At 37.7% G+C, this 19,068-nt stretch overlaps 1 protein-coding gene across 1 annotated transcript in view; it reads right to left on the reverse strand.

Annotated features, from left to right (window-relative positions):
- OTUD7A (OTU deubiquitinase 7A) overlaps nucleotides 1-19,068 on the reverse strand; it is a 53,455-nt gene that overhangs the window by 19,732 nt on the left and 14,655 nt on the right. The window contains exons 2-6 of the mRNA XM_009978540.2: nucleotides 15,385-15,567; nucleotides 12,190-12,408; nucleotides 3,465-3,566; nucleotides 1,806-1,933; nucleotides 607-719 (exon numbers count right to left, since the gene is read on the reverse strand). Coding sequence (XP_009976842.1) covers nucleotides 607-719; nucleotides 1,806-1,933; nucleotides 3,465-3,566; nucleotides 12,190-12,408; nucleotides 15,385-15,567 — 745 coding nt within the window. The remainder of the gene's footprint in view (nucleotides 1-606; nucleotides 720-1,805; nucleotides 1,934-3,464; nucleotides 3,567-12,189; nucleotides 12,409-15,384; nucleotides 15,568-19,068) is intronic.

Below are 19,068 nucleotides of genomic sequence, written 5' to 3' on the forward strand. Positions count from 1 at the left end.
GTGAAGAGTTACTTAGTGACTTACCCTCAAAAAAGATTTCTCAAGATTTTCTGTTTGAACTACCAAGCAAAAAGGGACTGAAATAAATGTATGAATATGAGAAGATGGCATTAAAGCTGTGCTAAAGCACAGAAAAGGTGATATCTGGGCACAAATTACTTTCTTCTAGAATGCTGTTAGAAGATGCGATGTTATTCTGTCATTCCATGTTTTAGTGAAAGTATCTGAGCAGTGGCTTTCTGCTAAGTTTTCCTCAAACAAAAAGCTACGTATCTTCAGTGAGACGAGACACTTCACTCCCTTGAAGGTAAATGCTATTGCTAACATGTTTGTTCCAGAAACCAAGAAATTAGGATTTGTGAAATCCAGACTCTGTTGGATGCAAAGTAACCTCAAGTTAGTGCAGTAACTGTACAAGAAAACTTAATCAAAACGCTAAATATTATAATCGGATGCTTAGATAATTATATTCTACCATGCAAAAAAATGGCAACCAGTTGAAAAGGCAGCTTGATGATCCTGTAGACATCTTAATTCATTTCTACTGTATTGTTTTCCTACTGAGAAAAAAAAACACAAAATGATTTTGTTATTCTCCAAACTTACCCACCACCAGTGCCTCCATTTTTGCTGAAGTGTGTACGAGGCTCGCTTGATGCCAGTTTAAGCAGTTCGTTCCACTCCCGTTCCCATTCTTCTTCTGTATACACTAAACCTGACTATGGGAGAGAATGAAATGCTTTCATGATCGTGCTGTCACAAAACGTAAGCAGAGTTCTGCAGCAGTATTTACGACTAACTCATTTTGAGTTTCATACACAAAAAGGTTTAACGTCTTGGATCATTAATGTTTCAACATTTCTATGCAGATGCAAGAGTATTAACTTATTTTAGAAAGATCTAAACCACTAACTGTATACTGGATAACATTTCCAGACATGGGTCTGCTGCTGCTAACACAGTGCTCCACTACTGGAGATCCAGTTATTCATACCCCTGTGAATCCCTTGCAACCACAGTTAGCATGCTTTTCTGCCCATTTCTGGAGATTTGCTTTCTTCCCCACTACATGGAACCAGTAGGAATGCCCTGCTTGGCAGACAGGTGATGCTTTCTCCCTCTGCTCAAGAGCAGAAAGAATATACAAGTGCTTCTGTGCCCCTGTGTTTTCAGGTAGCCTGAGGTAGCTGAGTCAGTCACATTCTCACTGACTGCTGCCAACAAAAAGCAGATTACAAATGAGTCAAACACATTCAAGCACATTTACTTGATCGCATTCAGGATTACTCCTCAAACTGGCTTTTCTAGCCACTCTTTAGGTACAGACATCTTGAGAAAATAATACATGCTGCAGTACAGCTTTTAATCAACAGTCAAACCAAATCTACAGAAGATTTTAGTTAAGAAATGTCTACCCAATATTTGGTCACAGCTCCAAGAATCCCAATTCAGCATTCTGGGGAATCTTTCCTAAATGGGGTTTTCTTTCTTTTGTGGATTTCGTCCACTCATTTTATAATGCTTGTGACAGCTAAATTATACATTTAATTTTGCAGTCCAAAATTTTTTACAGGTTCCAAACTCATGTTAGACCTTTGAAGGCACAAAACTGTGTGTATTTATGCCCACAAAGCTACAAACACATTTGCATTCTGATATAAAAATTCTAAATACGCGTATCGCTTTCCTCATGCAAAATGGAAGTACAAGGAATTTGATAGCAATGAAAACTTTCACATCAAACTTCAGAAGAATGCTTTTGACCCTAAATGGTATTAACAAGACTGTCTTCAGGCCATACAGACCTCCTTATTCTGCTGGGTCTGTTGCCATCTCCATCTTCTTTTCAGTGCTTCCCTTTCAGCTCCACTTCTCATCATAGTATAGAGTGCTTTACGTAAAACAAGGTCCCGGTCATGAAACCCCCACATGCCTGAAGTAGCACAACACGACATTCAGTTTTAAAGAAGCTACAGTAAAATAGAAACAGTAAGTACTAATACAATTAATATTGCTCTATTAGCAAAGGAAACATAGCCTATACATTATTTAAGATTCTCCTTGGCAAATAATTCACTCATTTTTAAGGTTTCCTAATGAAACAGTTAAAATAGATAAGCTAATGAACAACAAGAGGGAATTCTAACAAAGTTTAAACTTTGACTAAGGAATGACTAAGGATTTGAGTTGTTCCAGTGTTTGCTTGCAGGCAACTTCAACTTTGCTGCAAGAAATGGAATTTTCAATGCACAGGCTGGTTTTAGCTGTAGCTGCCAACAGAGCTTGCAGGCACAAGAATGCTAATGACAACTGCAGGCACTTTTGTGAGTCGCAGATGATACCAAGACCCAAAGGCCTCCACTCTTACACAGCACGATGGTAAATTTCCTTTGGCTTCAACATCCAAACAAACAGATGAGCATTCAAGATGACTGGAAGTCTAAAAATACCACCAGCCACAGCTTTTCAAACTCATTTTAAGATAACAAAACATCTTCATGTAGTTGAGAATACTAACCTACAAGAAAAGAGAGCAGAGCTCTCACCAAGGCATGTGCTAATAGACAGCCAAATTTCAGTTACCATATTTTCAGCTACTGGCATTAAATACATTTATTTAAGACTTTGCAAGTCAAAATACTCCAAATATTTGCTGTAAATAATGTGCAATTCCTCCTAATTAAAAATGAAGTGGATAAAGATGAAAGGATCCTTGGAAACTGCAAAAGCTCTTTTCTTACTACTTCTTCGAAAAAGAAGAATCTCTTTAAAATATTAAAAAATCTCAGTGTTTTTTAAAAAGTCACCTATTGGAGTTCTGCTGGTGGAAGATTTTAGCAACTGCAGCAAAAGAAAAAGTTCCCTCATAACAGGTTAGGATGTAGAAGGCATATCAAAGACTTTCAGCTTCACAGGTTTCTATTTATTTGATTTGAAGAAAGGCTTCAAAGACCTTGTATTTACAATTAATTAATCAATTGGAAATTACTTTAATTCACCCCAAACTCTGTTTCCCATATACTTAAACTCTACAAGGAACCAACAGATAATAGCAAGATATTGCATTCTTGAAGACAGCAAGAGAACTGTTTAACCAAAGCCAAAGGAGGAACGCAATTCCTCGCCCACAATGATGACAATCCTGCAGAAGCACCAGGAATTTGCCCGTTCCAGAGCTGTTAGGTTGGGCTCTAAGGAAAACGCCAGTCGCTGCTATTTACGACATATGGTTTTTGATACCGTTCCAATTATACTTCTCTTATAATCTGATGAAACTTTTACCTTCCTCCCTCAAGCATGCCTAAAGCAAACAACACTGAAGTGAAATTTGAAGAATATATTGCTCCAGAACCAGGCTTTTAATGAAAGTCTTTGCATCCCATGTGTTTCTGAGCTTTTGCTGGAGATAGAGAAAAGTGGTAAATATTTTTGGCAGAAGGCTTCAGGTACAGACTCTCCCTTACCTAAAGAGGCAGCATGCAAGAGGCAGTTTCCATCACCCGTTGTAGCCAAGGGAAGAAGACGTTTGCAGCTTGTACACACTGTGGACCACCAGTTTAGTCGTCCTGAAAAGAAAGCATCTATTAAAATGGTGGAGTGGATACTAAGACAGGACGCGTACTGTGCAGAGGCATACAGCGATGATGTGTGATGTTGAAGGTTAATCATGAATATCCATACTTTCTAACAAATAAATTTAAACGTAATGTCAGAAGTGAAAATGGAGAAGATTAAAAATAAGAGGCAGATGAACTTTAACTATTCTCTACATTTATTTGGAATAAGAAGAGAGCAACTTTATTTCATTTGCATCTTCCGTTCTCATATGCTGCATTCAGGGATGGATTTCCAAGGAGTTCATTGCCTAAATACCATTACGAGTCTTGGTATCAGTTCCCAAACATAACAGATTATGTTACAGTAATAAAGTCTCAAAAGACAAAACTTATATGCGAGCGTTAATCAAAATACGTTACTGCCAGGTAAGTTTATTAAGCAAAGTACTATTGTTTCAATTAGATGGATTGCTTCAACAGCTGATTCTCCTCTCATTTACCATAACATAAATCATGATTAGACCTACTAAAAAACAACAGCTACACTACCAGAGAATTAAAATGAAATCAAATGCATAGACCAAGGTGAAGGATAGCATATGGCTTTTCTCTTTGAGAATATTTAGAGAACCACTTATCCATCATTGCTACCTGAAGCATGTTTTACAGATTATAAAACAGAGATGGATTATGAAAAAGACTGACAAGAGGACAGATATTTGATGTATTTAGATGAAACAAATAAAGCCACAAAGAGTATCAGGGCCAAGGCCAACACTGGAAGTATATAATTCCTGGAACACAAGTTGCCACATGGTAGCTTACTGGAGTGTTAAGTCTTGGTCAAATGGTCATGTGAACACTTCCAATATAAAGAAAGAGAACGTGACTAATTGTGTAACAACTCTGGGGATAAAGAAGAGCAGATGATTAATGATGATGACTTGAGCTGGTCTACTTCCCAAGACTTTTGGAAAGTCTGTGGGTAATGCACAATTGAATAACTGAATGAATAATTCAATAGGCAGCCTGTGGTGACTTGATTTCTTTGTTTGTCCTCTTCTGCAGACTATTTCTCCCCGATTCCTTTGCTTGCAAACTGAGAGGAAATAGTATCTATATATTTGTACAGTCAGTCTTGCATTTAAGGTTAAATCCCCAAAACAGAAATAAGTTCAAGCTATGAAAAAACTTTTCTCCATAAATATGATTTCATTACAAAATCATACTGAAGTTTATTTGTAACAACAGGTAATACATATTATGCAAAAAAAATAGTTTAACAATATTTTAACATGTGCCTCCAATTACTTGTTCAGGGACTAAGAACTATGTAATTACATTTCCATTAGTCTGCATGGGTTGAGAGTTACTATACCATAAAGGCAAAGATGCACAGCAGATCAATAACGGAGCACATTTGGTAATCCGCACGTGACTTTAGCAAGTAGTTTGTAAATGCCCAACAGCTCAGGCTAGTCTTACTGAGTTCTAAACTAAATATGCATTAAAGAAGCTTAATTTAAAGCGCTATTGGATAGCCTTTGGGAAAGATAAATCTGAAATAACAAGTTATCACTTTTAGCAGCTCCTGCGTCTGTGGGCTGTGAAATAACAACTTGCCACCTGTTTCTTGCAGAATGTTTTGGCAGTATATGCACCATTAAGTTACACCAAGGTGCAGCTTAAAGCAGTTACAAGACCTAAACCAGATAGACCTTAGGACTTAAGGGAATAACGAGTTGTATTGCTTTGCAGATTAATTAGCAGCTATTGGTAATAAATGTCAAAGTCTGGTGTTTATGAACCTTTTGAATAACAGGAGGTTTCTATGAAAGTGGTCTGCTTTCAAGTAGATTATGCAAAAAATGTTTGTGGGCTTGGCTAGCATCACAAAGCTGACAGATGACTAAAAAATTAGCAGACGTGTATTCAATTAAAAAAAAGGTGCATTTTCATTTTTCAAATATAGTGTTTATAGTGGATCCATTTAGGGAAACAACAGGAAAGTGGAGCTTAAATGAAAACTAGAGATGGTTCTGCCTCAGGCTTATTTCTGTCTGCTTTGATAAGACAATATTTATAGACAAATTAGACCTATGTCTCTCACCCTCTCACTCTGTTGGTCTCTTACTTGATCTTCCTTCTTACTTTCTCACAAAATCTATTTAATCTTAAAAAACATAATTTCAAGAAATTGATCTGTTGTTTTACAGTAGAAATACTCTGAGAATTAATATAGCCATATCCTAGTACATTAAAATTTTATCTTAATTTTAGATCAAAAGCCCTACCCAGGTTTATGATCTAGCAACATACAGAGAGGCAGACAAGCACACAATATTGACCTTTCTTTGCACAGTACTTAAGACTTCAGGTGCAAACGAAATCTAGTATCCTCCATGGCTGAAGATTGCCAACTATTTCTGTATTCTGATATTATCCTAGTCCTGCACTACATAATGCGTATAAGACTTCACCTAACGGAAAGCACATATTGGCTGCCCCGCTCACTTATTTGCGGGGCTCAACAAGAATCAATCAGTATTATCACTGGTTACAGAACCAGATGTGTATCTTGCATTCCACAAAAGAAGGTCAGCTGAATCTCAGAGAAAGTTTTGCAAACTTTAGAAAACAGACATATCACTACATAAGATCTAGCATCTGGTGACTCCCAGGACAAGATGCAAACATCAAAAGCTACCCTGTTGTAAACTCACTACAACTGCAGACATGAATATGAACTGGCTTTATGTGACTGTTAGGTTGAAAAAGTCAGTATTTGAGGAAAATGAAATTAAAAATAGTTTAAAATATGGATTTTAGCCAACAGCATTCATAATGTTGAAGTATTATCAATAGACATTAGAAAGGTTTAAGTGTTATTTTCATAAGGCTCCATATTGTATTACAAGCCAGAGGTGTATTGCTTCTTGCCGCAGCATTTATGGGAGGACATTTCTCAAGAGGATTCTAGATGGCCATATGACCCGAAGGGCTCAAAAAGAAGGCAGCAGAAAACAGAGAATGCTTTTCAAGTATCAACAGGGGCCAGGCTTGGCTTTCGATACCAGCCTCCAATGCCTTATGCGCGGGTACTACAGAGGGTAAGAAAGCATTCAGCATGATGCAAATCCTCTATGCAAAACTTCATTAACAGCGTAAACAAGAAGATAAAAACACACAACAGAAATTCTTCTAATTTATGACTATCCCATAAAGATGCTCATAGAGAGCTGCCCTCCACGTTACTAAGGTCCATCACAAAGGATTCATTGCCCAAATGCGTATAAGGTTGGTGATTCCCATACAAACCAACCAAATGCAAAACAAGTATGAGGTTACATAATACTAAAGAACCTTTGCGGAAACTCTGCATAAATACTTTGCTCTCTCTTCTTTATTTCTAGTCCATATTCTGTGTTTGTTTTTTTTTTTTTCTGGTTTAAGCTACTAATAAATGAAATTGAATTACAGACTTGGGATTTTTCTGGTAGAATTAATTAAAAAGTTACAAGGACTTAGTAAACAGCCACTTAATATAACTCTCTCTTGACAGATGAAAAGGAGATGCTACAAAGGATGAGCCCCCTCTCAAGCTCTGCGTGATTTAGTGTGGTTGAAGTTTCCCTGCAAAGCTGGATTGCATATCACTGCCTCCAAGGCAAGCAGTCAGTTTCTTGCCTGCAACGCCACATGCATTTACTGTATCAAAAATAACTCAGAATTCTTACAGAAAAAATGGAGTACACATGAAGAGAAAACCAAGGATGGTTAAAGATGGGAAAAAGCGTGCAGTGTCATGTGACAGCTTGTACAATTTTACTTCAGATTGAGTGCGATTGTCTTTTGATGCCCTTCACAGTGCTACTAAGAGCACTCTTCATACAGCTAAGTGACCCAGTCTTAGGCCAACTCCTCAAAACCACTGACAGAGCAGACATCCCGCTGAAGAAAAGTCGATCTGCGCACAGTAGGCCTCAATGTCGGGTTTCCTGTGCTTGCGTATGTGTGGCTGAGGGTGAGAGTTCTGATGGTTTTTCTTTTATTTGTGGTTGGGCATTCTGGAGGTCTTTCCCATGCAGATTCTGTAGCTTTTAATAAACAATATTCACGTTACCAGTTTTTCTTCTATGGAAGCACTAAAAATACGCTAGCTGCTTATTTTCATGAAACTTGTAGAAGCTTACTCACAAATGTGTTTAAAATTGGCAGAGTTAAATTTAAAAAATGAACAGTGGTACAATCTTAAGAGACAGCTTGCTGACACGAGCTCAGTTTCCTTAAGAAACTAGGCTAAAACCAGCCTTTCCTTCATTTCTCCAGCACATCGTATTTCCAGAATCCACCTCTCATCCCTCCCACAAGACGAGCGAGTCACAAACTGACGTTTTCAACTTCCAAAGCAAGTCTAATTCTGGACACCCCATGTATTCTCAAAAGCAGTGGGTCACACTAAACGTTCACCAACTCCCCTCTGGAATCCAACAGCAATAACTGCTCTGGGGTGTGCACAGGACTGACTGGCCAAAAGTCAACAGAGGATCACCCAGCCCACTCAGAATAGTCAGACTATTGGCAAGAGGTGCAGGAACCTCAAATCCAGATTTCAGCAGAGCTACTTCTACACTTCCATATTTCTTAGCTAGTCATGTAAGAGGATTTGTTCGTTTATTTTCAGTTTTAGTCCTTTCACACAATAAATGTGCACTTGCAAGTATTGACATGAAGAAGATTACAAGAACGGATTTTTCTACATGGGCCTATATTAATCATTCAGTGACTGCTTATTTTTTAAAATAAATGAATAAAAGCATTTACCAATACATTTTCTGTACTTCAAAGAAAGGACCTTCTTGCAGGAGCTCTCTCTTTTAGTTTAGATGATGAAATCAGCTTTGCAGTAGCATCTGCAAGGCTGTTCATATTTACTGATGTCCTTGAAATGTAATGTTGAGCATGTAGAAATAAGTAGAACTGAGCAATCACGTAAATGTTTCTCTTTTAGACTGATGCATAAGCAACATCAACTCTGTCACAGAAGCTACTGACCAGAATGCAAATGAAAGATCCTAAAAATAAGATGGCACAGAAATAGATGACTAGGCCTAACTGGCTGCAGAGAACTGACACTGAGTTCAGTTATCTGCAGGCAACTGCAGATCCAGTATTACTGGTTTTCTTCATATGTTTCTTTCATAACCTGAGACAGACATTTTTCTATGACATGATTGCGTTTCATCCTACTCTGTGATACAAAATTTGTCATCCATATTAGAACTGAATTACACAAGCATGCATTTCAGTGCTTGGAAATTACTACAGTTATCGTGTGATTATAATGGTTGCTATCTGCATGTACTGTATGAAAATCTGTTAAAAATTCTGGGATAAGAAAATGTTTCTAGAACCTGAAAAGGCCTCAATTTTTCTTTAACAAAGCTTAATTTTTAACAGTTTGAAATCAAAGATTTCCAGAGTTTTGGTGGATTTGGTTTTGGGGATGTGAAGCTCAGGCTTAAAAAACGTATTATTGTTTACTTTGCCTGTAGCTATATAAAAAGCTTCACAGAAAAGAGAAATCTGAGCACAGAAAGAAAAGTGTAGGAAAGCAATATTCTTGAAGGTTCATACAGTTAATTTTTAATTTTTGTATTGAGTTATATTTCAGCACTGCAATAGTAACTTTTTTTTGTTAGAAACACTGTGTTAGACCAGCCATTCTAGCCCTTGCTATGGTTTTCTGAACTCATCAGTACAGCAGAAGAAGTGTTTGTAATATCTCTCTCTGTGTCAGCCTACACATTAACGATGCATGGGGGAACACATCTATGTAACAAAAATCAACTTGCTGCAGCAAAACATTTACAATTTTAAAATTCCTTTCGCACAGGCTTCATTTGATATTATCAGTATCTGAGCCATCCTCCATCAAAGAACTACACTGGCTACTGCAAGAGCACTCCGAAATCAGTCTGCACATTACCTACAAGCTGACCTCATTCCAATTCAGGCAATAATGAACAGCTGAATTTATAAGATGCACAAAACCTCAAAATGCTTTTATGAATGTGGTGAATTCTATTCTCTAAGACAAATATTCAGAAAGCAATCACACAAAGAGCAGAAGATGCTCTCTGCTGCTGCAGAGAGTGAGTAAATTTTAACTGTCTTTATCTGAGTCTTTCATTTATATCTCACACAGCATTTCTGAGAAAATCGAGAGTTTTGCTCCGAGTTTCTATACAGGTAGGATGTAACATGAACATCCTTTCACATATAGATGTAACAGTAGCAGGTGCCTAAGCGTATAAAAAGAGAATATAAAAACCTTACAGGCTTTTATAGACATCCAGCTCATACAGCCACTTCAGACAACACATGTGACAGTCTTAATACTCATTTTGCTCTCCCAATCTACGCTTTTTAAGTGGTAGAGTTGCTCTATGTTCATAACAAAGTTCCTTCTCCTTTTGCCTTATCAGCTTTTTTTTTTTTCCTCCTTTCTCTTGAAATTCATGCCCTTAAACCCAAGCACACACCTCTCTCTCTTCCTTTAACAATACCCCTAACCTCAGCTACAGAAGCTACTGTACTTTGTGGGGTTTGGTTTTGTTTGAAATAGATTTAAGCCCTTTGCAAGAAATGCACCTCATCTGTTAATTTTTATATGTCATTGATCAATCCATGGTCAAATTGGGGTCTGTTGGTAGGAGACAATAAAATGTTTAATACTAAGTGACTTTCGTATTAATTCACTCTTTCTGTGTTTCACTGTTTCTAAAATAGGCAGGAAATAAAAGGAAACTGAATATGTCTTAAATAGAGACAAAAGGTCAGTTTATATAAAGTCTTACATGATTTTCACGAACATTCACTGTTTGATCTGTTTAACTTACATGAACCGAAGAACTCTTTCCCAGGAAGTTCCAGTCTATTTGAATGAAATGCTCACATAAGTAAACTAAGTCTACGTAGGCTACGAGAATACCTGGGATTAAAACCACAAGCACTTCAAATGGTCAAAACACCCTTCTTTCCAGAATGCAAAAGGCTCTGGGGAGGAAGGGACTTTTCAAGTGTGAGTCAAGTTATTGCCCTGATTAATGTAACGTGAAGAAAAGAAGAAATTATTTTCAGAGAGATTTGAGAACGGAATGCTAAGAGGCAGAAAATTCAGTAGTTTCTGCAGCCATATTTCAAATTCAAAGCCAGTCAGCTGTGTAAGAATTAGAATATGTCAGCTCTAAATCCACATATTCCCTGATTTTAAGATCAGAAAACCACTGCAATCCTCTAGTTTGTATTCTTGCCTTAAGTGACTCTAAAGGCAATAATTCCACTGAACTGGGTAGGTCAACAATGATACAGCAGCAAGGTATTTTCCCATAGCCCTATGGAATCTGGGGTGTTTGGCAGAGGTGCCAGAGGAAGAGTCATCTTGTTTTTCCCCTGTCCTTATTGTGTTAACTGGTTCCTCAAGAAACTAGATATATTTTCCTGAGAGGTGACTGCCAGTTTTCATACTTTATAGCTACCTGGTAGCATTCCTGCATTATTTTATACTGCTATTTTTTCCAGAAGGCGGCCTTCTGAATACTATTTGGGTTTTGGTTTTGTTTTGTTGGTTTTTTTCCTAAAGTATTTACTGTTTGATGCTATTATCTAAGTATGTCCTGCTTTTCAAATACCAAAGTCCAAAAATGAGCACATGACAATACATAAGTACTGAGTGTGACACCAGATTAGCAGAGCTCCTGCCTAAATACTACGATGCAGTGCCCTGATCAGTAACAAGCAACGGTTTATCAGCTGGAACACACACAGTGTGACTATGCACTGAGTTTTGAGAATGAACTCTCAGATGACTACATAGTGTTACACAAGCCACTACAGCAATCAACAGAAAAAACAATTGGCTATTCAATATTCCACAGGCAGCCATGAATTCCGATTTTATAACTCCTTTATATCATTAGGGTTGGTGCACTTCAGCACATAGATGTGTTCATTTCATGGTTCATTAACATACTTGCTATTTCAAAAGGCAGATACTAATTTTAAATACATTTCTCCGTATCTTTCAAAACTGAGTTAAAACTTTAAAATACTAATAAATGTGAATTAAAATTAATTTTTGATTTCTTCACTTTTTTTCCCATGGCAATAACAACGTATAACTTTAAAATTATTTAGTTTCTTATTACAAAAATAATAATTAATACATAAAACGTATTTAAAACCTATTTTCTCAAGCTGCAACAGAACTTGAAGATGTTTCCTTTGTTAGTCCTTGCAATGTAATGTTCTCACAAGAACTGGAAGTACCACCCCGCTCTGACCATCCAGACCTACGTCCTTTTCTATTGCATGACTTCCCTATCAGTCCTCCTTTCCTTCCTCCCTCAATTTCTTTGTTTTATGAAGCAGATTTGACAGTTTTCGCTATAATGTTTTAAAAGAAATGGAGGATGAGGTTTTGTGTCATTTTGGAAAAAGCGCAGTATTCGCTTTTACTCTGGCACTTATTTCCCGTGCAGGATGCACGAGCTCCAGAAACGAAGCATGATTAGAACCGTCAGTCCAACACCAGATTGCCCAGCTGCTGACATCTGAAGCATTTACCCACCTGCTTGCTCCAAAGCGACCATTGTTGCCTGCTCAATTAAGTCACGTTCAATGAAGCTTCTGAAATCTTCACTGTACACACTAAGGTCTGGTAGTTGGAATGTGTAGATGGGCATCTCCAAAGGAAACTGTTCATTGCTGCACTCATTTGCTACATGTGATCGAGCGAGGGAGACTATGGCCGAGCTGGCATGAGAAATACCTCTGGAAAGACGCTTTTCTGCAGAGAAACCAAAGATACATTATAGCCTATAAGACTACATAAAAGATCAGTCAACATCAAGTCTGGCAAACGCCCATTCATTTCACTTAGCGATTTATTCTACTTCTTGTTTGATACCTTTTTTAGGTTATTTTGCTACTGGAGAAGACTGCTTAGTTCTTACTATGGATCCCTATGGCAAGTCATAGGAACTTCACTCTCCTTCTAGCAAAATAGACAGACAGTAAATGTAACGAGATATGAAAGACAAGTTTTTCTATATAAAAAAAAATAATGCGTTTAAGTTTCCAAAGATGCATCAGAAGTAACACTTACTGGAAGACAATGATAATCAATTCACAACTTGAACTCTTAATTTAAGCTGACTTCTTGTGAATCAGAAAATCCAGCATTCTACAATCATTTCATATCGAATATGCCATACAGTTTTAATCTCAGAACAATATACCTGAAAGCAATTTTAACATCATTATGCTGCATTTAAGACAAACTCAGGTTTGATGCATACGCATTTTCTAAAATCCTGATCCAAAAAACAATACATAGTTCAAAAAGAATGATGAAATTAACAACCCTGGTACAAAAGAATGCAATATTTTATCAAAACAACCATGAGGTTAATACCTTATAATTTATTGGATTTATCTGTGGACAAATGCTACATAAGGAACAGTAAAGGGTCATTAAAAGAATATAAGCATTAGAACATTAAGAAAGGGATAAAATATCACTATCACATCATTTCACTTTACTATATGGCCTCAGTTCTGATACCAGCAAATAGGCAATGGAAACACTCTTCAAGTGCTTAAACCATGAATCATTCAGTCAAAACTGATATTTTCCCCGTTTAGTTTCTGCCCTGTGCTCCTGTTTATATTTTTAAAAACTGAAATGAATGTTTTGTAGCTGCTTAAAATTTATGTTCGTCAAATGTTACTAGTCTTCTCTCTCCAAAGTTTAACATTCAGCATAAAGTTTTTCTGCATCTGAGAAGTGGCACTCCTCAGAACCACGGTACCACTGCCTCTCTGTGCTTCAAACAGACTGACCTCAGGTCTTCTACTGAGTTGCCCTCTCTCTAGCCATCCTTCACAATGGGGACCATCTTAAATTAATACTAGAAGGTCACCTGGGCATTTTACTGAGTTGACACCGGGTTTATGGAGTTTCTTACAGTTTTGAATATGCAGAAAGCTTCCTGATGGGATTTACGTAATGTTAAGTTAGATAATATTTTCATTGATTTTCCTTGGAAATGGGTACCTTCTGGTACCGGAAGCTTTTGTAAAAAACTATTTAGTGCAACTTCACCTCTGTAGCTTCATAACTAATACCATGAACTAGCCTTTAGTAATCAACTCTCAAACATGTACAATGCTATGTTAAAATAAAAGAAGTTCTTGTACTTCTGTGCCTCCAGAAATTAACAAAGAAACTTACTTAAATGCAGCTTATCACTTAAGCTAATAGTGTTTTTAAAACATCTCAAACTGATTAATGGTTATTAAAAAATTAATTTTCCTGGAGTTTGTGAATTTTTGTTTCTCTAATGGATCAAAGTTTTTCTAATTTTAGAGCTAAATTGCACTCCCTAAAATATCCTAAATTGGAGGGAGGGGTAGAATGTTTGATTACATTTGCATTTCTTTCTTCGTCCTGTACATTTCAGCTAAATCACTTTTAAACAGGGGAATGGAAGTACAGGACAGCATCTCCATTTGACATCCCCTTGCTACCACTCCATTGGCCCTTCCCTCCTCCCTGAATATCCTCCTCACTCCAGTTTCACGTTTCAGTCAAAGACAGTTATCTGGTCATGAAGTTAGTTAAGCATTGGATTGGTAGCAAAGTTACTGTCAGTCCAGGCGCTTAAAGCCAGACTTACCCCACACTACCTACCACATCCACTAAAATACCAAATATCAATTTCAGTGTAAACTGGGCAGTTTAAGATGGAATTTTAGAGTGAGCTATATCCTAATGAGGATGAAGGGACACGGTTTTATCAACTACAGTGTGCTACTCTTCCTCCCTCTATTTGTATTCAGTGTTTTAAGGTGTCATAAGAAGCACTACAGTTCCTTTTCTTTCGATGGAAGTTACCAATTTTTAAAAAGCTTTACTGACATTCTTAGGTACTGATGCTATTTCCTGTTTAATAAGAGGGAAGAGCCAGCAGGAGAAGAGAAGACTTTTTTTTCAGTCTAATGACTGCATAGAAAGCCATCACCAAGCTAATGCTATTATCTCCCTACATGACAAGTCGTCAGACCTGTAGATTTGGTTTAGTGCAAACTACAGTTCCTTGATAAATTAATATCTAAAAAAAAATGCATTCCAACAGTCAGAGAGAGACAGATCTGAAATAAAACTTATAAAAGTTCTGCAAAGAAAGTGAATTCTAATGCTTAACATCCTGTACTGAAAATCAACTGCTAGAGATAGTTGACTCATTTTTCTTAAGGTTTCAATTTCTAATTGGTGCAGGATAGGAGGTTGTCCTTTCTTCTGTGGAATCATAAAAGAACCAAATTTTAAAGCTGAAAGTTATTCATAGATTTCATACACCCTAATCACATACTGTGAGTAAGAACGCTAAGACTGAAATACAGAAAATTTTTTTTAACCTTCTTTTGGTCTCAGTAAGTGTAGAAAACTACATACAATAGTGGTCTGTGACACCCTCTAATTAATGCCTTTTATATGTACCACAGGACTGCTTGGGGACAACTTATTTTTGTACTTTAATCACACATTAAAAAAAAATAACTTGCAGAACTGAGGCAAAGCTCACGACAACTGAAACATGTGAAACGCAGGGTTCAGCAGCAGCTCTGTGAATCCCATCGCAATGACACAGTTCACAGGCTGACGGCAAATGGCTTCCAACTCCCTGCAGACAAGCACAACTCACAAGCAGACAAGCTAGAAAGCTGCTTGTCCACAAAAGCCCTGGAGAATAGCTCTTACCTTGAGCAATGTCATCCTGCCTTTGCAAGCAGGGCCGCTCAGCCTTCGTCACCTGGGGAGGCTGCTCTGGCTCCTGCTGCTTGTAGTATTTGCCCTCATTGAACACCTGTGGCAGGTTGGCGGTGTGTACCTGCCGGAGCTGCTCATAGTCATTCAAAGCTGCTGTCAAGTCCCAATTTTTGCCTGCCAAACAGCAAAAGGACATTCTGCTCACATCTGTATGTGACCAGATTGATAACCTGGAAACCATCTTCATATGCACTTAAAATATAAACTTAAACAGAGCAATCACTCTTACTTTTTAAAGCATCAGCAAGGAAACAGAGACTCGTTGCATAAAACATTTTCAACCACTCCTCCCTCAACAAAAATGCACAGTTGATAAACCTCTTTAAAGTACACAGCAAATGGACAAAGACAGAAATATTTTTCTTTCTTTTTTTTTTTTAAATTTATATTTTAGTTGGTTTTTTATTCTAATTGGAGAAGACTCAGGAAAGCTCTTGTCCAACCTCCTGCTCAAAGCAGGGTCAGCTATAAGATCAGACTAGATTGCTCAGGGCTTTATTCAGTTTGCTCATTAAAATGCCAAGGACAGAGACTGTAAAACCTCCCTGAGCAAATTGTTCCCACATTTGACTGTCTTCCTGGGACCTATGTCCACTCTGAATGTCTATCGTTTCAACTTATACCCACTGCCCCCTGTCCTCCTGTCACACACCGCTGTGAAGAGCTCAGCCCCAACTCCTTCATAGCCTTCTTACTGGCACTAGAAGGCTGCTGTTAGATCTCCTCAAAGCCTCCCCATTTCCAGCCTGAACAAGCCCAGCTCCCTCAGTCTCTCCTCACAGGACTTGTGCTCCAGCCCCCAACAACCTTTGTAGCTTTCCCCTGAACTCGATCCAATTTATAGCTGTCTTCCTTGGACTGGGGGCAGGGGGCAAAATTAGACACAGTGTTATAGGTGCCTGATTAGTGCTGAGTAGAGATCATTTCCCTCAATCTATGGGCTATGGTCCTGTTGCTGGCTTCCCTAGCTGTTAGGGAGCATGGCTGGTTCATGTGCAGCTTGCTGGCTACCAAGACCTCCAGGGCTTTTTCTGCCAAGCTGTCCTCCAGCCTGTATCACTACAGGGGGTTCTTCCTGTCCAGGTGCAGAACTCCATGTTCATCCTTTTTAAATTTTATCAGTTTCTGGCTGGTCAATTCCCTCAACCTGTCTAGAGTCCCCTGAATGGCAGCTCTGCCCTTGAAGACATCAACCATTCCCCCCCAGTTGGTGTCGTCTACTAACTTTACGCTGCCTCACTGATAAAGACTTTAAACAGGCATAGACCTCTGAGGTACAGCATCTGTTACCAGCTTCCAGCTAGAAAGCTATCCATTAACCACTACCATCAAAGCTAGATTTGAGCTTGACCATCAAACCAGTTATTTTCCCATCTAGTTGTCCACCCATCCAGACTGTAACATCTTAACTTGAGCATAGCAATACTGTGGGAAAGAGTGTCAAAAGCCTTGCTAATGTTGAGGTAAAAGGTATCCACTGCTCTCCTCTCCTCCACAAATCCAGACATTGCATCCTACAAGGCAATCGAAGCCAGGAATTCCCTTGCTCAGATTCCAATCAAATGGCTCCAGAAAATGGAAATTTAAGATGAACATTAAATGCCACATGATTTAATATAAAATAATGAGAGGCAGTAATAATTCTCATCTGTACAGCTGTATTAATAATAAGTAATAATTAGCCACAATGATGGAAAGACATTACTGCTAGTGTCACAGCACAAAAGAGCGAGAAACTTTCTTATCTTTCTATTTGCAGAGCAGCTAGAATGCAAATGCAAAATACTTTAGGTCCCTTTATTTTATATATCAGAAAGAACTTGCGCTCTCAGAGATTTTAAAAGTCTTTCAGAAAGCAGCTACTATAGGACAGTGTTTTGTAACAAAACGTGCAGTGAGAGTGTTCAGTCAGTGTGGTTGTACGTCTGTGCGAGTTGCTCATGGAGCCTGCCAACACAGAATCCTCTAAAATATTTTCTTCCAAGCTCCCACTTCATCATATTGCTATGAGCAGCGATAACAGAATGCAGGCTAATATCCAGAGGTAAAGACGTTTGTTTAGTACAGACGGTGAAAAGGTACTTGTTACTCTCAAAACATAATTAGGAAAAACACATTGAGATGTTTGTATATGATTTTCAAAACAGTCCTGCTAAGTTACAACACATAGATGTCCTAGCATTCTCCAAGTGCTTGTTTTTAATTGGAAAATTCCGAATATTTAATAGCAAGAAAAAAACTCCACTAATAATATGAGACTTCACAGCATTCCCTGAGCACTTTTTCTGGGAATTCAAAAGTAACCTGATTGTGACTAATATACGATTTACTACATGATAAAAGGTTGTCACTTCATGTACTTTGAGAAGCTACATTACCTGAGTAGCAGTTAAATATAACTTATTTGCTTACATAAAGTAGAATAAGCTAAAAATAGTACAAAACAGCTTTATACAGAAAAAAGAAAGTCTTTTATTGTTACAGTAATTTCTGTGAAGAACAAAAACCTAATGGAAGTAGGAAAAAATACGCACAAACAGCTGTTCCCTACAGGGTTAGGCTAAATTATCTCAGGTTTTGAAGTACTGAACAAAATTGTGAAAGGAGAATTGATATGATCGAGCAAGAATGTTATACGCATCCTAAGTAGTCCATAATATAAACCACCATGTCAGTGATATGGAATCATTATATATGTTATGCTGTAATCTTCTATTAGAAAGCGTGTAGGACAAAACGTATATTCTGTGAAAATTGTCAGAGATCCTAGAACAAGCACTTGAGTTATTCCCAGCACGTTTTTTTCTAAAAATCCCATGTAGATTCAATGGCTACAATCCAGTCAGAGCTCTGCTCTAACTATATATCTCTTCTGAGTATTGGCAATGCTACAAGCCCAGTGTTACGGGACTCCCAGCAGCAACCCGGTTTTCAATACAGATCCCTGAGTAACAGACCTATACTAACGCAACACAGACAGCATTTCTTTAGTGTCAGGGCATTCCATACAGTCACCTGCTCAAGATATATTTGTGTTTAGGTTCTGAAATCTAACAAAAATCACTGTGCATGTGTTGTAAATGACTGCTGTGTCACAGGGCTTTGACATATGTAATAGAAAAGCAGAAAATCAGTAGACTAACAGAAATCCCGTTGTCCTTAATTTTAGGACAAATACAATCATCCAATATAAAAGCTCTATCATAAAAATTACAGTCAGCCTTCAGAAACTGGGCTTACAGTGTGTGCCATTTAAAATCTAAATCGCATAGTGACTCTTGAGTTATGCTCCATGGTACAATTAGTAAATCAAGTAATACAGACTTGAAACTATATATAAAATAAAGTTTCTGTATCTAAATGCATCTTATATAGAAATATTTTATTTTCAAATCTCTCCATCTCCCTGGAGTTGTCCCCATTTCCTGAACAAAAGCACCAATCAGCAACAAAGCCTTAAACTTCAGAGAACTAACATGGGAAACGATTATTGGACTCACTTTCCCCAAATTTGCTGGAGCCTCCAAGCATCAGAAGGCAAGAAAAAAATTCAACAAAATTAGAGAATATATTAATCACCTTTCCATCTTCATCAAATAGTGTTTTTCAATGCTA

The sequence above is a fragment of the Tauraco erythrolophus genome, chromosome 14, assembly GCF_009769465.1.
Source record: "Tauraco erythrolophus isolate bTauEry1 chromosome 14, bTauEry1.pri, whole genome shotgun sequence".
Classification (NCBI taxonomy): domain Eukaryota; kingdom Metazoa; phylum Chordata; class Aves; order Musophagiformes; family Musophagidae; genus Tauraco; species Tauraco erythrolophus.